The 19,530-nt window shown below is 40.8% G+C and overlaps 2 protein-coding genes across 2 annotated transcripts; both read right to left on the bottom strand.

Annotated features, from left to right (window-relative positions):
* Nucleotides 1–4,777, bottom strand: LOC120740761 (endoplasmic reticulum chaperone BiP-like). Its single transcript, XM_040043236.1, has 9 exons — nucleotides 4,662–4,777; nucleotides 3,653–3,790; nucleotides 3,329–3,560; nucleotides 3,095–3,232; nucleotides 1,895–2,007; nucleotides 1,401–1,791; nucleotides 1,075–1,312; nucleotides 816–983; nucleotides 1–681 (listed from the first exon to the last, which is right to left on the bottom strand). The coding sequence occupies exons 2-9, from the start codon at nucleotides 3,766–3,768 to the stop codon at nucleotides 170–172; spliced, it is 1,908 nt and encodes a 635-aa protein (XP_039899170.1). The 5' UTR covers nucleotides 3,769–3,790; nucleotides 4,662–4,777; the 3' UTR covers nucleotides 1–169.
* Nucleotides 4,778–16,277: 11,500 nt separating this feature from the next.
* On the bottom strand, nucleotides 16,278–17,933 carry LOC120740811 (E3 ubiquitin/ISG15 ligase TRIM25-like). Its single transcript, XM_040043288.1, has 2 exons — nucleotides 16,978–17,933; nucleotides 16,278–16,288 (listed from the first exon to the last, which is right to left on the bottom strand). Exons 1-2 carry the CDS (start codon nucleotides 17,567–17,569, stop codon nucleotides 16,278–16,280), a joined length of 603 nt encoding a protein of 200 aa, XP_039899222.1. The 5' UTR covers nucleotides 17,570–17,933.
* Nucleotides 17,934–19,530: the final 1,597 nt, after the last annotated feature.

Raw genomic sequence — 19,530 nt, forward strand, 5'->3', positions numbered from 1 at the left:
GTGTTGTCATGGCAACCCACACAAACATTTTATCATCAGCTACATTCAGTATGGTCACTTGTTATTGTTAGCCCCTTCCCAACCACTTCTGTCCCAATTTCAGTTCCATCAGTCCAATATGTACACCAACATGCCAGAGGGCCAAGGAGTGTTAAGACTTCAAACCTGCCTACAACTCATCCTTCTCGTTTTGCTTACTGCCGTCTGCTGGTGGACCACCTGCACTACCACAGATCTTACTGATAATGGACTGAACCACTTCCTCAAGCTCCTTCTTCTTGGTCTGGAAGTCATCCAGGTCAGCATCTTGGTGGGACTCCAACCATTCAATCTTCTCCTCCACTACCTTCTCAATGGATTCAATCTGGTTCTTCAGGGAGTATGCGTAGCCTTCCAGCTCACTGTGAGCATTGATCCTCTCCTTCAGCTTCTTGTCTTCTTCAGCAAAGTGCTCGGCATCGTTCACCATGTGTTTGATGTCCTCAGGTGTCAGCCAGTTCTGGTCAGTTATGATCTCGTTCTTGTTGCCTGTGGCCTTGTCCTCAGCAGTGACACATAAAATGCCATTGATATTAATCTCAAAGGTGACTTCAATCTGCGGTACACCACGAGGAGCAGGAGGGATGCCAGTCAGGTCAAAGGTAGCCAGGAAATGGTTGTCTTTGGTCAAAGGACGCTCACCTAAGAAAAAGAAAAACAGTCACAATTAGACTTGTGGAACGTTAAATTCCAGTGTCACACATTTCTTGTCATTGGATTCTTTTTTATAAAAACACTATTTGGCAACTTTAAAAAAACAACATCCAAGCTCTTACCTTCATAGACTTTGATGGCGACAGTTGTCTGGTAATCAGAAGGTGTAGTAAACATCTGGGCTTCTTTGATGGGCACCACTGTGTTCCTGGGGATCAGCTTGGTCATTACTCCTCCAACAGTCTCAACACCAAGGGTCATGGGGCATACATCCATAAGAAGCACATTACCTGCAAGTGAGGGAAAAGGTTTACTAAACATTTGATCACATTTGAAAGCTCAACCCTATTTAATAAAATATTTGTAAGAGTAATTACTCACCAGTGTCCTCCTCTCCAGAAATCACACCAGCCTGCACAGCAGTTCCGTATGCCACAGCCTCATCAGGGTTGATGCCTCTAGATGGCTCTTTGCCATTGAAAAACTCCTTCACCAGCTGCTGGATTTTGGGGATACGAGTGGAGCCTCCAACCAGGACAATCTCATGAATGTCAGACTTCTTCAATTCAGCATCTTCCAGCACTTTCCGTACAGGCTCCAGGGTGGACCGGAACAGGTCCTGGGTTTTAAAGAACACACAAGTTAAAAAGCTTGTTCAACTGCTTTTCCAAAAGGGTTTGAATTAATTAACCAAATTAATATCTTACCATGTTCAGCTCCTCAAACTTGGCACGAGTCAGGGTCTCAGAGAAGTCTTGTCCTTTAAAGAAGTACTCGATCTCAATGTGGGTTTGGTGCCGGGCAGATAGCGCCCTCTTGGCCTTCTCGACCTCACGACGCAGCTTCTGCACAGCACGGTTGTCTTTGCGCACATCTTTGCCAGTCTTCTTCTTGTACAGCTCCATGAAGTGCTCCATGACACGCTGGTCAAAGTCCTCACCTCCCAGATGAGTGTCACCATTGGTGGCTATCACTTGGAATGCACCATTGTCAATGGTCAGAATAGAAACATCAAAGCTGCCACCGCCCAGATCGAAGACAAGAATGTTCTTCACTCCATCCTTCTTGTCCAGGCCATAAGCAATACCAGCAGCAGTTCTAAAGAATACAGTAAGAATTTATTTTTCAATAGGAGGGCAGGGACATTGTTTTGCAGTTTCAAATTGCAGATGACCAAATTAATTTTTGACTGGATGCTTACGCCTCATTGATGATTCGCACAACATTCAGACCAGCAATGGTACCAGCATCCTTAGTGGCCAGGCGCTGGGCATCATTGAAATATGTGGGGACAGTGACCACAGCATGTGTGACCTAAGGAAAAAAGATAAAGTCAGATTTCATGATAGACCATTTAACTCTTTAACCCTTTAAGACCTACCATAGAACCAAGTCCGCCACAGCTTATCTTCATATTTTTATATGCTGTAATGCCATTTTTGGGAGAATTTCAAGTAGCTATACATCAATACAATCATTATATAGCAAATTTAATGACACAAATGCATTAAGTCCATAGTAACTAAAAAGAATTGGAAAAAATTGCAATGAACTACAAAGAAATTTAAATTATTGAATTTTTTTACATATATTTCTAGTGAGAGAAATTTAAGAGCATTATCCCTCAAAACTGTAAATACAATAAAGTTGCACAAAGTAGTTTCCAACCACAGGAAATTTATTTTGAGGGTCTTCATAGTTTTATTTTTGAGATACACCAACTTTTAAATACTGTGGGGAAAATATGAATTAAATATTACATTTCAAATTTGCAAAACAAACAGTTCATCAATGTTCATCAAAAAAAAAAACTATTTCCAACAGTGCAATTTGAGGTCTAAGCATCCCAGAAACTAAACAAAAAGCATAAAGTGAAACATAACTTTTAAAATCACCAGTATAGGCCTTTAACGGTCTTAAAGGGAAAAACCACATTACCCACAAAATATGACATCACTTCTGATTTTGGGCAGGGGATGGCGGACATGCGATAATTGGCACTGACGTCTATTCCAAAATGGGAAGTGCTATGAACAGCTGATCGGATCAGCAAAATGTGTTTCTGAAATATAAGGTTTTATTGCTGCAAGTGCTTGCAATCTTTGCAAAGCCATATTTGGAAGGAGACCGAGGACAAGTTGAATGCATAAGATATAAGTACAACTCCTCCAGTTTCATATTACGAACCCACCCGAGGGATTAATAAAGTTTTATCTGATTTCTCTCTTATCTTATGTGAAAAAACCCCATTGCGCTGGCTTATCTAATTGCAGTGCTACCGGGATTTAAAAATAGTTAAGTAAAATGGAGCGTGCCGGCTCTTATCGCTCTTAATTAGCCCATAAAGGGGTTAATTAAGATTTGCATCTTCACTTATTTAGAATCTCTGACATTTTTGTACCTTCTCGCCAAGGTAAGCCTCAGCAGTCTCCTTCATCTTAGTCAGCACCATAGCACAGACCTCCTCAGGAGCAAAGGTCTTAACCTGGCCACCACCAATGTCAACCTGGATATGGGGCTTCCTCTTCTTCTCAGTAACCTTCACGGGAATATACATCAATATTAATTTAACAAGAATTTAGCTCAAACATGACCCAAAGAACCAACAAGTTTTATTTTCAGTTTAGAAGCTCACCTTGAAGGGCAGGTACTTGATGTCCTGCTGCACAGACCAGTCACCCCATGTGCGACCAATCAGCCTTTTTGCATCAAAAATAGTGTTCTCAGGGTTAGAGGTCAGCTGATTCTTGGCAGCATCACCAATCAGACGCTCACCTTCACTGGTGAAGGCCACGTAGGAGGGGGTGATTCGGTTTCCCTGGTCATTGGGAATAATCTCCACACGCCCATTCTTGAACACTCCAACACTGCAAGGAAACAGTTTGAATTCAGTCTGAATCCCATATTATTTTTCCACAGAGACATCATTCCATTATTTAAAGAGTCTGAAGTGACTTACCATGAGTATGTGGTCCCCAGATCAATCCCAATCACAGTCTTCCCAGTTATCGTTTTGTAATCGGCGGCACCAAAGACTGTGCAGACTAACAACATCACAACCCACAACAGCTCCATCTTTGTTTGTTTGTTCTCCAATCTACAAGGAGAAATGCAGAAAAGAAATACAACATGAATCAACATGGCCTTGAGAACAATAAGTGGTCTATAGGTCCTTCTCAAAAATTAGCATATTGTGATAAAGTTCATTATTTCCTGTAATGTACTGATAAACATTAGACTTTCATATATTTTAGATTCATTACACACAACACAGTAGTTCAAGCCTTTCATTGTTTTAAAATAGATGATTTTGGCATACATAACTCATGAAAACCCAAAATTCCTATCTCAAAAAATTAGCATATCATGAAAAGGTTCTCTAAACGAGCTATTAACCTAACCATCTGAATCAACGAATTAACTCTAAACACCTGCAAAAGATTCCTGAGGCTTTTAAAAACTCCCAGCCTGGTTCATTACTCAAAACCACTTAAGAAGCTAATGGTGCACATATGATTTGCGGAGTCCCAGAACCATAGCAGACTTGAAGTTGGTCTTAGAGAATAAATACTATAAATATATTATGACTGGTGTTTAAGAGTAATATTTGAAAATGTTGAGTGACTTTTAAATATGTTTTATTTATTGTTATTTTTTTAATTACCATTGTGTATAAAATGTTTTCTTTTTAAGAGTAGCTGGCAAAGAAGTTGGTAAGAATTGCAACAAATATTACATCAGTTTTGTGAATATATTTTAGGACTAGACTGATTATACCCTAGGTACAGTAACGCGACTACTTCCTGATAAAACGTGTTGTAGAAAATGTAAATAATTATCATGCTGATGATAAATGTTTTAACCCTCATATATACCTCTGTGACACTGTTTCTGAATTTCCCAGTTTAGCTCACTACGTTAAACCCTAGACCCCATTTTAACACCACTGGCGCCACTTTGAGTCTCACCTGCTCGATTTTGTTGTTGAGGTCTTGAAAGAATTTCTTTTAGAAATAAAATGGTATAAGCAGCGATAGCCTTCAAGTTCCAATCCCCACCTCTCTTTCGCTCTTTCTGTTTGCTCTCTGTTTGTGCCAGCACTCAAAGCACCTCCCCCTCCACCCCCCAGCTAAACATTTAATCACTTTTAGTATGTAAGTTAGTGGGTGTCAGGTTTCTTAGTAGGCAGGGCAGAGCAAAATGAAACTGCAAATCTATTTCGTCAAAATCACACTGACTCATGAGATAATTAACAACTAATAAATACATCTGTATTTGTACAGTCAGTGGGAGACTCCTTGCTCCTTGTTGTGATGTAATCACAATGATTTTAGTAAAGTTCTTTCACTTTCGTTACATATAAGAAAGAGGAATGTGCTGATCTTGGCCCATGAGAAGTCCGTTATATAAACCATGAATGTATCAGTTAAGATAGATTTTATGTTGTTGGTTGTTAAGATTAGGAATGTGAGTTTAATTGAATACTTTGACCTCAGAAGTTTCCACCTTTCACGTGGCCGAGACTTTCCCACTGACGGGAATCCTGCAGGGATGTATGCCAGGCAGGTACGTCAGAGCAAGGCATACCTGAGGCGTTGTAACAGGAAGTTCTGTGTAACACAGCAGATCAGTGATGCATCAGAATCTCCAGTTAAAGCACAAAGGGCTGTATAGAGACAGATTTATCACAGTAGTTAGTTTACCTGCCTTCTGCTTTGAATTCTGTTTTAAAGAAAACACAGTAAAAATAAAGGCTGTTCCTTCAAACCATCGCTTTAGCCGATAACTCAGCTAAAGGGATAGGTTCGTAAGACCAGCCTTTACTTTGAATCAGTGCAGGAATTTAAGCTTCTTACTGTGGAGATTAACGTGGTAAAAGGTACATGTCTGTGCCTCTTACAATTATCGGCTTGCAATTTTATCTGTGAACGGAGGGGTTAATGAAGACAGAGTTTTATCACATGGATTTATAATTTATAACCTGGTGTAGCTGCTAAAATGATGACTCAATATGTTCTTTTGCCTGAACTGTCTGTATTTTGAGTGGTTGCAGGGCTCTGAGACAGAACCTGCCACTGTGTGCGTGGATGAAGTTTTTATGTGTAATGGTTTACTCTCTCACTACCACTCACTTACCCTTTTCTCCCCACTAAAACAGTAGTGTGATTCCCAAATTTTGGCTCAATAAACAAACAAAGACTCTAAAGTCAGAACAGAAAGGTAGAGCAGGATCATTAAAGATTAATGATTGTGTTTTATGATGTGTAGTAAACTATCCTCTTTTTCTCTGTTCTGGTGTGAGTGTGTGTGTTTGTGTACCTTAGACAAAGGTCAAACTTGGAAAAGTTGCATTTCCTGTGAAAATGCAATGTGAATGCCGTGTAATGGAATGTGCTAAAAAACAGATGAAGAAGCAGAAATATCTGCTGAAAAGAGTTGTAGAAGCTGAAGTGTTTGCTTAAGACAGCTTTATTTGAAAGGGTACACTGAAGAGTAAAACCGTATTATAGATAGCAGATAGTTGGTTTCGTAAACCAACAACACCAACTGTCTTCTATCTATAATTCAGTTTTGAGATCCTTCCCAGACGCCTTAACGCCCACTCACATCCTGGGCCATCTGATCTCAGGAATTCGCATGATAAGGTGGGGCCAGGTTTCACAATGAACTCACCCGAAACTCTGGCTGATTGGGACCCACACCCAGTTTCACACCTTGTCTCAGGCGATTAGAGGATCATCAGGGGGTCCTTTTGTCCCTCTGTGGGGGGAAACTCCCACTGGGTTTAAATCTGGGACTCTCCACCATTTGACCTTAGAACTGAAGAAGCTTCTCGGATGAGAGGTGAAACGTCTTCAAGCAACTTAAAGAAGTCCAGACGCTTTTCTTTCCAAGCTCCCTTAGACTGTTGGATCTGTATGTGTTGTGATTCAATATTGTGAAATGCCTTGCAAAACAAAGTAAGGTACACTTATTTCATGTTCTTTAAATAATAATGAAAGTACATGGTAAAAACGCTTCAGAAAGTCCTTCCTACTGTTCTCTACATATCTGGATAATGACTCTTGTCCCAAATTCTTTGATGTTGGGCTGAGAACAAACAATCAATACTCAGAGCAGGTCCAGTCAACAACAGTTATTTATTAAGCACATATATGTGGGCGATCCACACGACACCACCCAAAGCGCAGTCCGGTAGATCTCAAAGAGGAAGCACTTTGATACACAGTTTTATATGTCAGGGTTCATGCGTAAGCAGATAACATAATATGCATCAGTTACAATTAGTGACAACTAGATACGATTCCTTTTTTGGTGATCTTCTACAAGTACTTAGAAATGTATTTTCCTAACACTCTTCATTCTGTCTCAGGTGAACTCACCTGTCAGCCACAATAGCCCAAACACTCTTTGTATTTTCCCTTCATGCAGCTGTATTTAAAGTGTTCATATTATTCATTAATGCACTCTGCACTTCTCTCTTATATCAGTCTGACCTAGCGATGGGTACCGATATCCGGTGCCATGATGGCACCGGTTCTGACATAAACGGTAGTAAACAGACCGAAAAGCAGTGCACATTTCGGTGCTTTATTTCGGTGCTTTTTTTTCCTGAGCTGTGATACACTTTAGATTCTAGCCAATCAGTTTACGTTTCTGAGGATAGTAGGCGAGTCCAGGTACGTACGTTCGTTTAGAGCAGAGCAACAGATTAAAAATGCCCAAGGCAAAGCGGTCAAAAGTCTGACTGTATTTCACAGCAAAAGATGCAAACTCAGCAGCAACAAGTGCTTTAAGGTGATACTGTGATGCTGTCAAAGGAGCTAACACCTCGAATCTGATGAAACACCTGGCGACGCATAGCGTTTTTTTTTTAAAAGCCGAGAAATGCGCCGTATTTGATAGCAGCAGCAGCCGTTCTTCTCTGCGTGAGTAGCTTAATGTTATTCGTGTGTAATTTACGTTTAGTAGGCTAACCACGTTATTACATTAATGCATGTAAGGTGAACTAGCAAACATCATCATAGCTACATGCGGCTGTCTTCTTGTTTGATGGCAGATGCTCCCTTCACCCTGGCCAAAAAGGCTAAAATGCCCAAAGAAAAAGTGGAAAACAGCTAAACGTGAGAGGTTTTTGGACAAAGTTTGTGTTTTTTCCATTGTTTAAGCACTGCTTCCAGCCAAGAGTGATACCATATATGCCCCATAGCTGCAGAAAAGGCTAACATTGTTATCTTTTTACAAAAAAACAGCTGAATATGAGAGGTTTTTGGACCAATTTTGTGTTCTCCATTCTTTAAGCACCGGTTTGAGCACTGTTTAAGCACCGGCACCGTTTCAAAAGTACCGGTCTGGCACCGGTATCGGATAAAACCTAAATGATACCCATCCCTAGTCTGACCCTTATTGTTCTTACCAACTTAATTTTTACATTTGTTTTTTTTAATTAACTGTTTATTGTAGACTGAACTGTTTTTACTCTTCATCATGCTGCTGTAACACAAACATTTCCTTTGTGGGATCAATAAAGTATCTATCTATCCATCTGCAGTGACTGTCGTGCTCATGGGCTTTAGTGAGATAAATGTATTAGATCAGGGTCTTAGCATAATTTATACTTTTTGAGTTTGCCAAAGTAACAATTTACCAGTTGTAATGTGAAAATTGAATGTGAAGATAACTAAATTATTACTATTACAACAATTACCTACCAGGACATTCTCCATCATAGATGCAGTGCTGAGCAGGCCTAATCTTGCCTGAAACCGAGCAAAAAACAACACACACAAAAAAATCGAACCCACCAAGGAACCCCAGTTGAAAAACAGCATAGCTTTGAAGGTTCAAGGCACAACGTTTATGTATTTGGGCTGATACATGAGTTACAAAACCAAAAAGCAACAACTAAGACCAGACTATGACAGTGAATATAACTATGATTATGACTCTGACCAAAACTGTGAGCTGTCACAGTCCTGGGTCGGTGACCCAGTGTTTTGGTTTTTGTAATGTTATTGTTCTTTGTTTTTATTTTTGGTTTGATTTTGTTTCTGTTTTGCATTTCTAGTTCTTAGGTTTTGGTCATTGTACGCAATGATCCCTGTCTTCTGTGTTTCCTGTTTTACTTTGAAGGTCCATGTCTTCCTTACTGTCTTGTCATGTTTAATTGGGTTCAGCTGTGTCTCCCTGTGCCATTTTCTTGTTACCTTGTGTTTATATTTAGATTGCGGTTATCTCTGTTCTTCTTCGGAGCATCTGCATGTCATTCTGCATATCATGCCTGTTTGTCATTCCCAGTGTTTCGTCTGCCACCCTCCCGTTTTTCAGATTTTGTTCATCATATCTAGCTTCACCCAGTTTAGGTTTAGTTGACTTCTCTTGGTTTTGCCATGCTTTTGTTTCTCTGGTGTTTCATCAGCCAAAATAAAGGTTTGTTTTCTGTCTAATTATTTAATTAGTTTTCTGTTTAATGCATCCATGTCTGCATTTGGGTTCAGGTCCAAGTCACAAAGTTTATAGGAAAGCAGTTCTGGAGGTTGTTGAAATCTCCCAATTCTTTGAATCTTTGGGCTGAAGGAAGGACAATACTCGGTGTATAAATGCTCAATCAACAATCATTTATTTCCATACAATTCAACATTTAAGAGCATTAGAACGTCTAGACGGGAGAGCTGCTTGCTGAGGGTTCACAACAGGTCTCAAAATGGCGGCAGATCTCACAGCCTTTTATAACTCCTAGCGGCCCCCATCTAGTCGTAAAAGCCTAAACATTCACATTCTTTCTCTCTTACGGCGCCTAAGTTATGACCTCGGCTCCTTGCTCCTCTGTAAGGTGGGGGTATGGAATGTGGTCTATCTCTTCTGCCCTAGACACAAAATCTCCTGCTTACAACCTTCTTTTTATGATTCAACAATAAAGCATGTCAAGAACACAGTGTAAGACACTCACAGCCGATCAAGCATACAGAGTGATGCACACTTATCTAATGAACTACAAAAATGATTATGTTCTTTTAACCCAAGAGTATAATGAGAACTAAACTACATACACAGCACACCATCTAAACTAAAGGATAATATATGTCCTACAGCTGTTATCATAATTCAACTACTTTGATTACATATATAAGGTAACATATGATAACAGAATAATATCACAAGGTCAACCTGGAGTTCAACAGCACAAAAGTCCATAATCTGTGTTCAAGGGGACCTGGAGTTTGGCCAACCAGGCATCCAATGTTCCTTGGTTCAGGAGGTCAACCCCGAGACCCACAACATAACCGGAGCCGGTGTAGGCTTGAGTGAGAAAACTCAGTAGGCTGGTGGCCGGCAGTGACATTGGTGTGTGTGAAGACCTTCCGTGCAGGCCTGGACTTGGTTTGGCAGGCACGCTAGACGTGGCCATGCAGGACCAGACAAGGCAGGACCACCCGACTGCTGGAGCGAGTCCTTGGACCATCCAATAAGGACAGAAGACAGCTGAAGTGATCCTTCAGATCCAGCAGGAAACGACGGCTGGAGCATATCTCCAGAACCTCCACTGGAAACACGAGGAGGCTGTATGAGCTCAGCTCACTTCACAACTGACACAAGTAGTTGCTGGCTGGGTCGTCCTAAACCCCCAGCTGAAGCAGAGCCAGGAGATGCAGAGACCTCAGGATGCACTAATGATTGAGCTGCAGGCTTTGATAATGGCTGAGTGGACATGGAGTAAGTGGTAGAGTCAAAGCCTGAACAGGTGGCTGAGATGGAAGCTGAGCTGAAGCCTAAGAAAAAAAGAGTCTCTTGAGGCATAATTCCATGCTCTGAGAAGGCAGGTGAAAAACAGTCCTTAGTGCCCAGAGCTTTTATACAAGTGTCCATGAAGTGAACAGTCTTAATGATCCAGATCCAGCAGTTTTTGAGTTTTCAGAGTCTGAGTCAACAGTCTTAGACTTTTCAAAACCAGAGTTCATTGTCTCAGACTTAATATGAGTCAAGATGGCTACATGAAAGACATTTACATTGTTGCCCATGAAAACATTTTCTAGAGGTACATTAGTGGTTTCAAGTTCAGTATCACATACAGTGTATAAAAGGTTAAAATAACTCTTGCTGTAAATAAGAGTTATGAAAGGGGGAATACATGAGCACTGTGTCTGCAGGCAGATCGTAATCTCTCTGTCCGTCTCCGCTGCCCAAAAGAGGTGAAAACCTCTTCCTTAACAGATACAGTAGCCCACTTCTGTCAGCAAAACACGATAGGTTGTCAGGAGGATTAATTGTGTTTACTCTGCAGTCTGTTTGATATCTGTAGTTTTGTGCCCTTTTGGACTCATTCTGACCATAAAACTGTCCAAGGAACCCAATCAAACATGATGGAAGATGGGGACACCGTTCAGGAAATTACAGAGTAATGCTAGAAAGTTATGTAACACAAGTGTCGGTGATTGAAAAAGAACAAAGTGCAGATTGACAACAGATTGGAGAAAAGTATTGACAAACATATTATATTGATAACTGAGATAATATTGACATTTGTAGAGTTGAGTAATCAAGTATCAGTTTCAGTATCAAGTATCAGTTTAACTTTAAAATGGATCAAATGAAAAACAAGGAATGAAAAAATACACAACAGCAGTAGGAGGCGTCACAGACTGACTAAAGAGGAGGGTCAGATATGCCCCGGGTTGTTGCTCCCCCCGTCTGTCATTTTGTGTGTCTCTGCTTTTTGTGCTTTAAGGCACTACACCCCTGGGTTCACGCTGCTTCTCCTGTGTGCTCAGCTGTCTTAGAGCAGTTTGATCCCATCTCCCTTAAGGACTTGACCACAGTAGTTAGTAACCTAAGATCATCACACTGCCCCTCTGATTGTCTCCCTCCAAGCTTGCTTAAAAGCACTTTTAATACCGTTGGGCCTTTTATCCTGAGATTAATTAATATGTCCCTTGCTACAGGCTGCGTCCCATCATGCTTTAAACAAGCTGTAGTTCAGCCTCTTCTTAAAAAAATAACCTCAACCCAACTTTTCTGTCCAATTACAGGCCTATCTCAAAACTTCCTTTTCTATCTTGGAGAAAGTGGTCTACCTACAGTTGCAGGCCCACCTTGATTTTAATATGATCTCTGAAAATTTTTAATCTGGTTTTAAATCACTACATAGCACTGAGACTGCACTTTTACGGATTTTTAAAGATATTATTTTAACTCTGGACTCTGGCAGCCCTGCTGCCCTTTTATTGTTGGACTTGTCAGCAGCTTTTGACACGGTCGACCACGACATCCTGTTATCACGGCTAGAATTTCATGTGGGCCTAAAAGGATCTGCTCCAGTGGTTTCGGTCCTATTTGTCAGAAAGGTCTTTTCATGTCAATATGGGCCCCACAACTCCAAAATAGCCCCTCTTAAATACGGTGTACCTCAAGGCTCTATTTTGGGTCCTGCCCTGTTCTCACTCTATTTCTATATCATATTATATCACTTCAAACAGAGGTGATCCAGTAATGCTGCACTAATGAATTAGACTAACTATTCACTTTAGCTAAAGTTATTAAGTTAGCTAAAGAGTTGGGATGCTGTGTAAGACATAAATAAAGCTAAAATACAAAGGTTTGGGCACCGTTTTGCATGTTTCTCTAGGGGTCTCTGCAAGCATACAGAGGGGGTACTCTGAGAGGGTACAAGATGACAGCTTTGGAATTCTACTAGAAACAGTCAATCATATTTGTTTGTCAAAGCTGAATTCAGGGCAAACTACGTTTAATAATAATAATAATAATAATAATAATAATAATAATAATAATAATAATAATAATAATTCTTGTTACAAATTTCTGCCATATAGGTCAGGCAGGCCACCATCCATCATCTTCAGATGGTTCAAAATGCAGCTGCTCGCCTGCTAACTGGTACCAAACGGAGAGAGCATATAACCCCACTTTTAGCTTCTCTAAACTGGCTTCCTGTCTCCTACAGGATCCAATTTAAACTTTTACTTTTTGTTTTTAAGTCACTTAATGCCCGAGCCCCTCCTTACCCATCTGAGCTCCTCTCTGCCTATGCTCCAGGAAAAACCATGAGGTCTAGCTCAAAATTAATGCTTTCCATCCCACGGACTTATCTCAAATGTCTCAAATGTCTCAAAAATCAAATCTCAAATGTCGTGGTGATAGATCTTTCTCTGTGGCAGGTCCCAGACTTTGGAATAGTCTCCCCTTAAATATTAGATCTGCACAAACACTTGAGCATTTTAAATCACTACTAAAGACACATTTTTATGCCCTGGCTTTTAACACACTATGACCCAAGCATGTTGGTCTTATTTGAATTAGTTCTAGTTATTGTTTTAATTATTTTATTGTCCTATTATTGTTTTATCTTGTTATTATTGTATTACATTGTTGCTTTTTAATGCCATTTTTATATTGTTAAGCAGTTTGTGCAGCATCGGCTGTTTGAAATGTGCTATAAAAATTAATTTGGCCATGACCTTTCACCACTGGGCTTCCAAGAGATTGTCATGAGGAGATTTTGAACAGCAAAATCTTAAAATAAAGTGAAAGAGTTTCTACTTTGAGGAAGACTACAGGAGTGTACAACTTGCTCTGCTCCTAATCTACAGCCGCGTTGGAACAGATATCGAGGGATGAAGAGAGCGTGCCAAGCTCCAAAAGTGACAGCGCAGAGGGAGATCAGCGTTGGAATTATGACTCTGTAGATGGCACAGACACCAGAAACCATGACCGTGACTGGGAATGACCACCTAATCCTGTTTCATTTTGCCATGCAAAGTACTTTGACACTCTGGAGAAGGCCTGTCCTCTGTATCATTGTTGTTGCCATTTGCATGTGAGAGCTTAGATTGTGGGGATGATTAAAGATGAACAAAGGGTAGTGAGACAACAGTGAAGTGAGGATGCACAGTGTGAAACTCCTTTAAGTGTACAATAATGTTGATGTGTCAAAAAAGCACATTAGACTGAATGCAAAAACATTGGATAAATGTATTTTTCTGAATAGAAATTTATAATAAACTCTGAGTCAATTACATTTAAATGGGTAATATTACATTCACAATACTTTCATTTTCACTTAATGTCATTCACAATAAATTTTAAAGACGTCTACAATATTGGAAATGCCAAAGATATAAAATGATTCCATGGAAAGTACAATACCTTACAGTGTGTACAAGTATGACTAGGTATTTGAATCAGTGTCTGTTGTGAGTCTCAAGTAAGTTGCCTGCAATGATATTTAAGGTCCAGCAGGAGTCAGTTTGGAGCAAAAGAGCAACACTGTGTCGATACAGTTTGGGGAATGTGCTGAACCGCTTCACGAGGTCTCATCTACCCATCACTAGTAAGATTATACATATGTCGACCGTCAAATAACGTATAACTAAATTCTTACATTACCTGATACAGCCTAGAGTGCCGTGCAGGCGCTCCGACTGTCGTCTCTGGTGTTATGATAAAATGTCCGGTCAACTCTGCTGAGCTTAAATGGAATTTCCCACTGCCTGATGGGATGTACCACTGTGCTATGAAATAGTCCATGTGGTAGCAGCTTTAATTTCAACGTGATTGTTGTCACATTGTCAACTATAAATAGATTAACAATCAACGAGTGAACAACAGTGAATCAATGTTATGTCAATGTCAGGTTTCATCAGTATTTTAATGTTGTTTCAAAATTGATTTTGCATTGAAATTTCAATCCTAATGATTCTGATGGATCAGATGAAAAATCAACATCAGTTCAATGTCTCCTTGCTATCTGAGCCGGAATCTGGTGCCATTATAGCACCGGTTCTGGTATAAACGGTAGTAACCGGACTGAAAAGAAGCTCACATTTCAGTGCTTTATTTTGGTGTTTGTTTGTTTTTTTACTTGAGATGTCATAATGTTACGTTCCCCCCGAAAGGGTCTAGGCATGCGAGTGAGGGGACCAGTAACAAATGAGTCCAGAACAGAATGAAAGGAAAACAGACCAGTGTTTTTAGTAAATAAAACAGTCTTTATTGTAGATCATCTTAACATAAAGAGCCGGCAACGCCGTTTTACCAATAACACTTGGAAAAAGAGAAAAAAGGTTGCAACAACAAAGAACACAACAACCAAACAAAATCTCCACACCATGAGGAGGCACTTCCAGGGGCCCACAAGCTCACCCTGTCACTAACAGCAGCTGGCTTACTGCTGCCAAGGCCCACAAGCCCACACTACTCACGTAAAGCAGCTATGCTGTTTCCACAACTCCACAACTCCACACTTCAAGCAGGCTAAGCAGGCTAACCACACACAACACAGAGACACCAGAGAACACCCCACACTGTTCACAGCTCATCCCCAGCTTATATGATCTCAGAGAGGTGATTGCTGACTGGGCTCAGGTGGTCCAATGAGCAGCAGCTGTGTCCTGGGCAGAAAGAAGAGAAAGAGCGAGAGACAGAGGGGTGGAGCAAGAGAGGAGGAGGTGGAGAAAAGCACCACACCCACAAAGCAGAGAAACGCACTGTATTTGATAACTTGCTGCAAGACCGAGCACATCTACTGCGGGTGTGGTGCCTGTTATCGGACCCGGAGTTAGCAATATCCCCCAAAAACCCGAAGAGGAGAGTCCTGGCCCCTAGCCCTGCCAGTGTAGAAGAAATGATGAGGATGATGATGCAGCAGCAGCCGTTCTTCTCTGCGTGAGTAGCTTAATGTTGTTCGTGTGTAATTGACGTTGAGTAGGCTGAACTAGCAAACACTGTCATAGTTACATGCAGCTGTCATTTTGTTTGATAGAGTGATACCATATATCCAATATAGCTGCAGAAAAGGCTAACATTGTTATTTTTTTTTACAAAAAAACAAACAAACAGCTAAACATGAGAGATTTTTGGACAAAGTTTGTGTTTTCCATTGTTTAAGCACCAGTTCCAACCAAAGGAGGTATGTTGTATCAACAGAAAAGGCTAAATTGGTTATCATTTTGCAGAAAAAAAGAGACTGCTAAAAATAAAAACATAAGAGGTTTTTGGACAAAGTTTGTGTTCTCAATTCTTTAAGCACCGGCACCATTTCAAAAGCAGTGGTATGGGATGAAACCTAAACGATACCCATCCCTAATCAATGTAGCACTGAATTTCTAAACTTCTAAAATGTAACGCTTCATTTAAAAACTACACAAGTACATATAATGGTCAGGGATCAACATAAACCTGTCTTCTCTTTCTATTTGACTTTAATCAACTCTCCAGTGTCTCCAAGTCCAAGAAAAACTCCAGCATAGAGCGGCTGATTGAATGTGGTCTGGACTCTGTGGAGGAGAGTCATGGTTTCAGAGATGCTGTAGAAGGACAAAATACCTGCTCTGTGATCCAGGTACACTCCTATTGTGGCGGACCGAGGACCTGAAAGGATGGTTTGTACTTTGTTGTGAAAGAATTTGTTACTGTTTGTGTCACAACGTAATGCCCAGGATTTGTCATTCCATCCAAATCCACATTCATCTGAACTCCCTGCTCTACTGATATTCTTGTATGTGACTGCTACACAAACTGCTCTACCTCTCCACTCCACCTCCCAGTAGCAACGTCCAGTCAGATTCTCTCTACTCAGGACCTGACACCATGCAGTGAATCTGTCTGGATGAGCAGAATAAGACTGTTGTTGTTCCATTCTTGTTGCTTTTCTGTTCCCCCCATATAATAACAGCTGTGTGTTTGCTGTGTTTGGATCCAGTGTGATTTCACGTGAATATTTTAAGAATCCAGCTCTGGTCTTTGGCTCTGCTTGTGACAGTAAAACATCCACTTCAGTGACTGTCAGTGAGATGTTTGTCCATTCCTCTCTCAGAATGTCCTGTAGTTTATCTCTGACCTCTGACACAGCTGCTGTCACATCCTCAAAGTAGCTCAGAGGACGGATATTGATGCTGGATGAGTCTGTAGACTCACTGAGTGCTGACAGTGAGGGGTAGTTGTGTAGAAACTGGTTGTGATCCTCTGTGTGTGAGAGCTGCTTCAGCTCAGCATCTTTCCTCTTCAGCTCAGTGATCTCCTGCTCCAGCTTCTCCTGAAGCTCTTTGACTCGACTCACTTCAGTTTCCTGCTGGGATCTGACCTGCTGCTTCACATCAGAGCTTCTTTTCTGGATGAGATGGATCAGCTCAGTAAACATCTTCTCACTGTGCTCCACTGTTTGATCAGCAGAGCCATTGATGGCCTCCACCTCCTGTTGAAGCAGCTTCACATCTTTCTCTCTGTCCTGGATTCTCTGCTGGATGTTTACTCGTCTCACCTCGAGCTCCTTCTGCTTCTCAGTCCTTTCTGCTGCAGCTGGGACTGTTTCATGGCCTTTATGTTCATCCATTGTGCAGAGATAACAGATACTCTGCTGATCAGTATGACAGAAAATCCTCATCACCTCAATATGACGAGAGCAGATGTTCTCCTGGAGCTTCTTTGAGGGGGCCACCAGCTTGTGTTTCTTTAATGGAGCTGCATCATAGTGAGGTTGGAGGTGTTTCTCACAGTAAGAGGCTGGACAAGATAAACAGGACTTGATGGCTTTCAGCTTCCTCCCAGTGCAGACATCACAGGCCACATCTTCAGGTCCAGCATAGCAGAGATCAGCTGGAGCAGCTTGGAGTCCAGTCGTCTTCAGCTGCTCCACTAAAGCTGCTAACATGGTGTTTTTCTCCAGGACAGGCCTCGGTGTGAAAGTCTGTCTGCACTGAGGGCAGCTGTGGATTCCCTTCCGTTCCTCTTCATCAAAGTGCATTTTAATACAGTTCATGCAGTAGCTGTGTCCACAGGGAATAGCCACCGGATCCTTCAGTAGATCCAAACAGATGGAACAAGAGAAGGTTTCTTGGTCCAGCTGAACTCCTTTCTGTGCCATTTCTCCTCTCAGTGTCAGTTTCTCTTTCTTATAACTGAAACTAGTCTGAACTCTGATCTCAACAACATGTGTTTCTGCAGTGAACGGAGCCTGTCAGCTCTTACAGGTCACCACATGTTGGTTACACCCATGTGTGACACTTCCAGCTCTTCATAAATCACAGACGCTCAGGAAGGTTGGCTTTTCACAGTTTATTCCTGCAGAAGACATAAAACACACTCAACAGGTGTCTTCTGATGGTACCAGCAATTGTAGCTCCCTCACAGTGCAAACGCGCACTGTCTTAACAGACTTACAATTAACTTTTTAACAAAGAAAAGGTGGAAAATAATAATTTCTTATGACTAATAAAATACATTTCACAATCGTATGAAACAAAATAACAGGATAACATAAGTATCACTGACTAAACATTTCCCTCTAGTGGACAAATTAACAATAGCGCATTCATCTTCACTTGCTTGTGCTTTACAGACAAAATGGCTGTTAACAAGCTCACGTACCTGCAGAAGACATAAAACACACTCAACAGGTGTCTTCTGATGGTACCGGCAATTGTAGCTCCTACAATGTAAAGCAACATCACAAAAAGCACAGAAAAACAGTAAATCCAAACACATTTCCTGCTGTGCGCAGCAACCACTAGGGGCTGACAAAGACTTACTGCCAAAGAGCATAAATACGGCAGAAACACTATTTAACAGCAACCCGCCTGTGTTTCAGTTACACAGAAACTTTCTAACATCAATATGAACCTATATACATCGACATGTACAACTTATGTAACAACATTCACACCAGAAACCATAAAAATGCCAGAGCCTTTCATTACAGAACTTACCCTCACAGGAGCGGAAGCCTTAGCAGCTTCTAAACGTTAGAGTGAGATCCGGTTTCTGGGTTTTCAAAATAAAATACAATAAAAAAAGAAGAAGATAAAATTCACACTTAAAATGATAATTAAGAACAGGTAAGTGCATGTTTTTCATATGTATTTTTAACTCCGTTACACATGTTCAATGGGCAGATCCGAAGGGAAGGGAATGAGGAAACACATTGACAGAGAGGAGGTGCTGTGTTTAAGAGCAGGAAGAAAAGGGAGGGTTATCAGGCTGTGCTTCACTCCAGGAAGAGGAGCGGATTGAGAGCGACACTGTGTGTTTAACCCTTTTATTTACCACTCACCTCAACTTTTACGCTGGTTAACCCTTTCTTTTATATAAATAAATTTCACTTTAGAAACGTCAGAGTTCTCACTGAAGTTAGCAAACAGTCTTTCAGTTTTAGTGAATGCAGGAGGATAATGATCCTAAACATTCAGTCTGGAAAATAACCTGACTCTCAAAATCAGCAAAACTAGAGAGATGATAGTGGACTACCGGAAACGACCAGTCAGAGAACACCAGCCCATCCACATAAAGAGTGTCAAGGTCGAAAGGGTCAACAGCTACAAAGTCCTTGGAGTCAACATCACTGAGGATCTCTCCTGGACCCTGACCATAATATTGTTTTTTATGGTTTTACATTCACCGGGCCCCAATATGCCCATATATCAAAGAGAAATTAAAAATGCATGCTGTGGAAGAGTTCAGGTCTTAGGAGGTTAAAAGTATATGATATAACACAGATTATTAATTAGATTATAAAATTATTAAATATTGTATTATTACATTACTGCCCACACCGTTTTAGCAGATGAACTGAAATGTGTGAGTACATGGGTACATGTACTCACACAGTACATCTGTTTTGAAATTTACATCTGGTTCTTCTCTGGTGTTCATGCAGACAGCTGTGCAGTAAATAACCATCTGTACTAACACTCTCTCTCTGTGTACTCAGTATTTGAATATGAACATCCCCCCCCCCCAGTTATAAAAGGACTTGTTTATATTTTGCTATCTAAAAAGGAAACACTGTGGACTGTCCAACAAGCAGAAACAGGAAGTTACATTCTAACA

Source organism: Simochromis diagramma, unplaced genomic scaffold, assembly GCF_900408965.1.
Source record: "Simochromis diagramma unplaced genomic scaffold, fSimDia1.1 OVJJ01000768.1, whole genome shotgun sequence".
Classification (NCBI taxonomy): Eukaryota; Metazoa; Chordata; class Actinopteri; order Cichliformes; family Cichlidae; genus Simochromis; species Simochromis diagramma.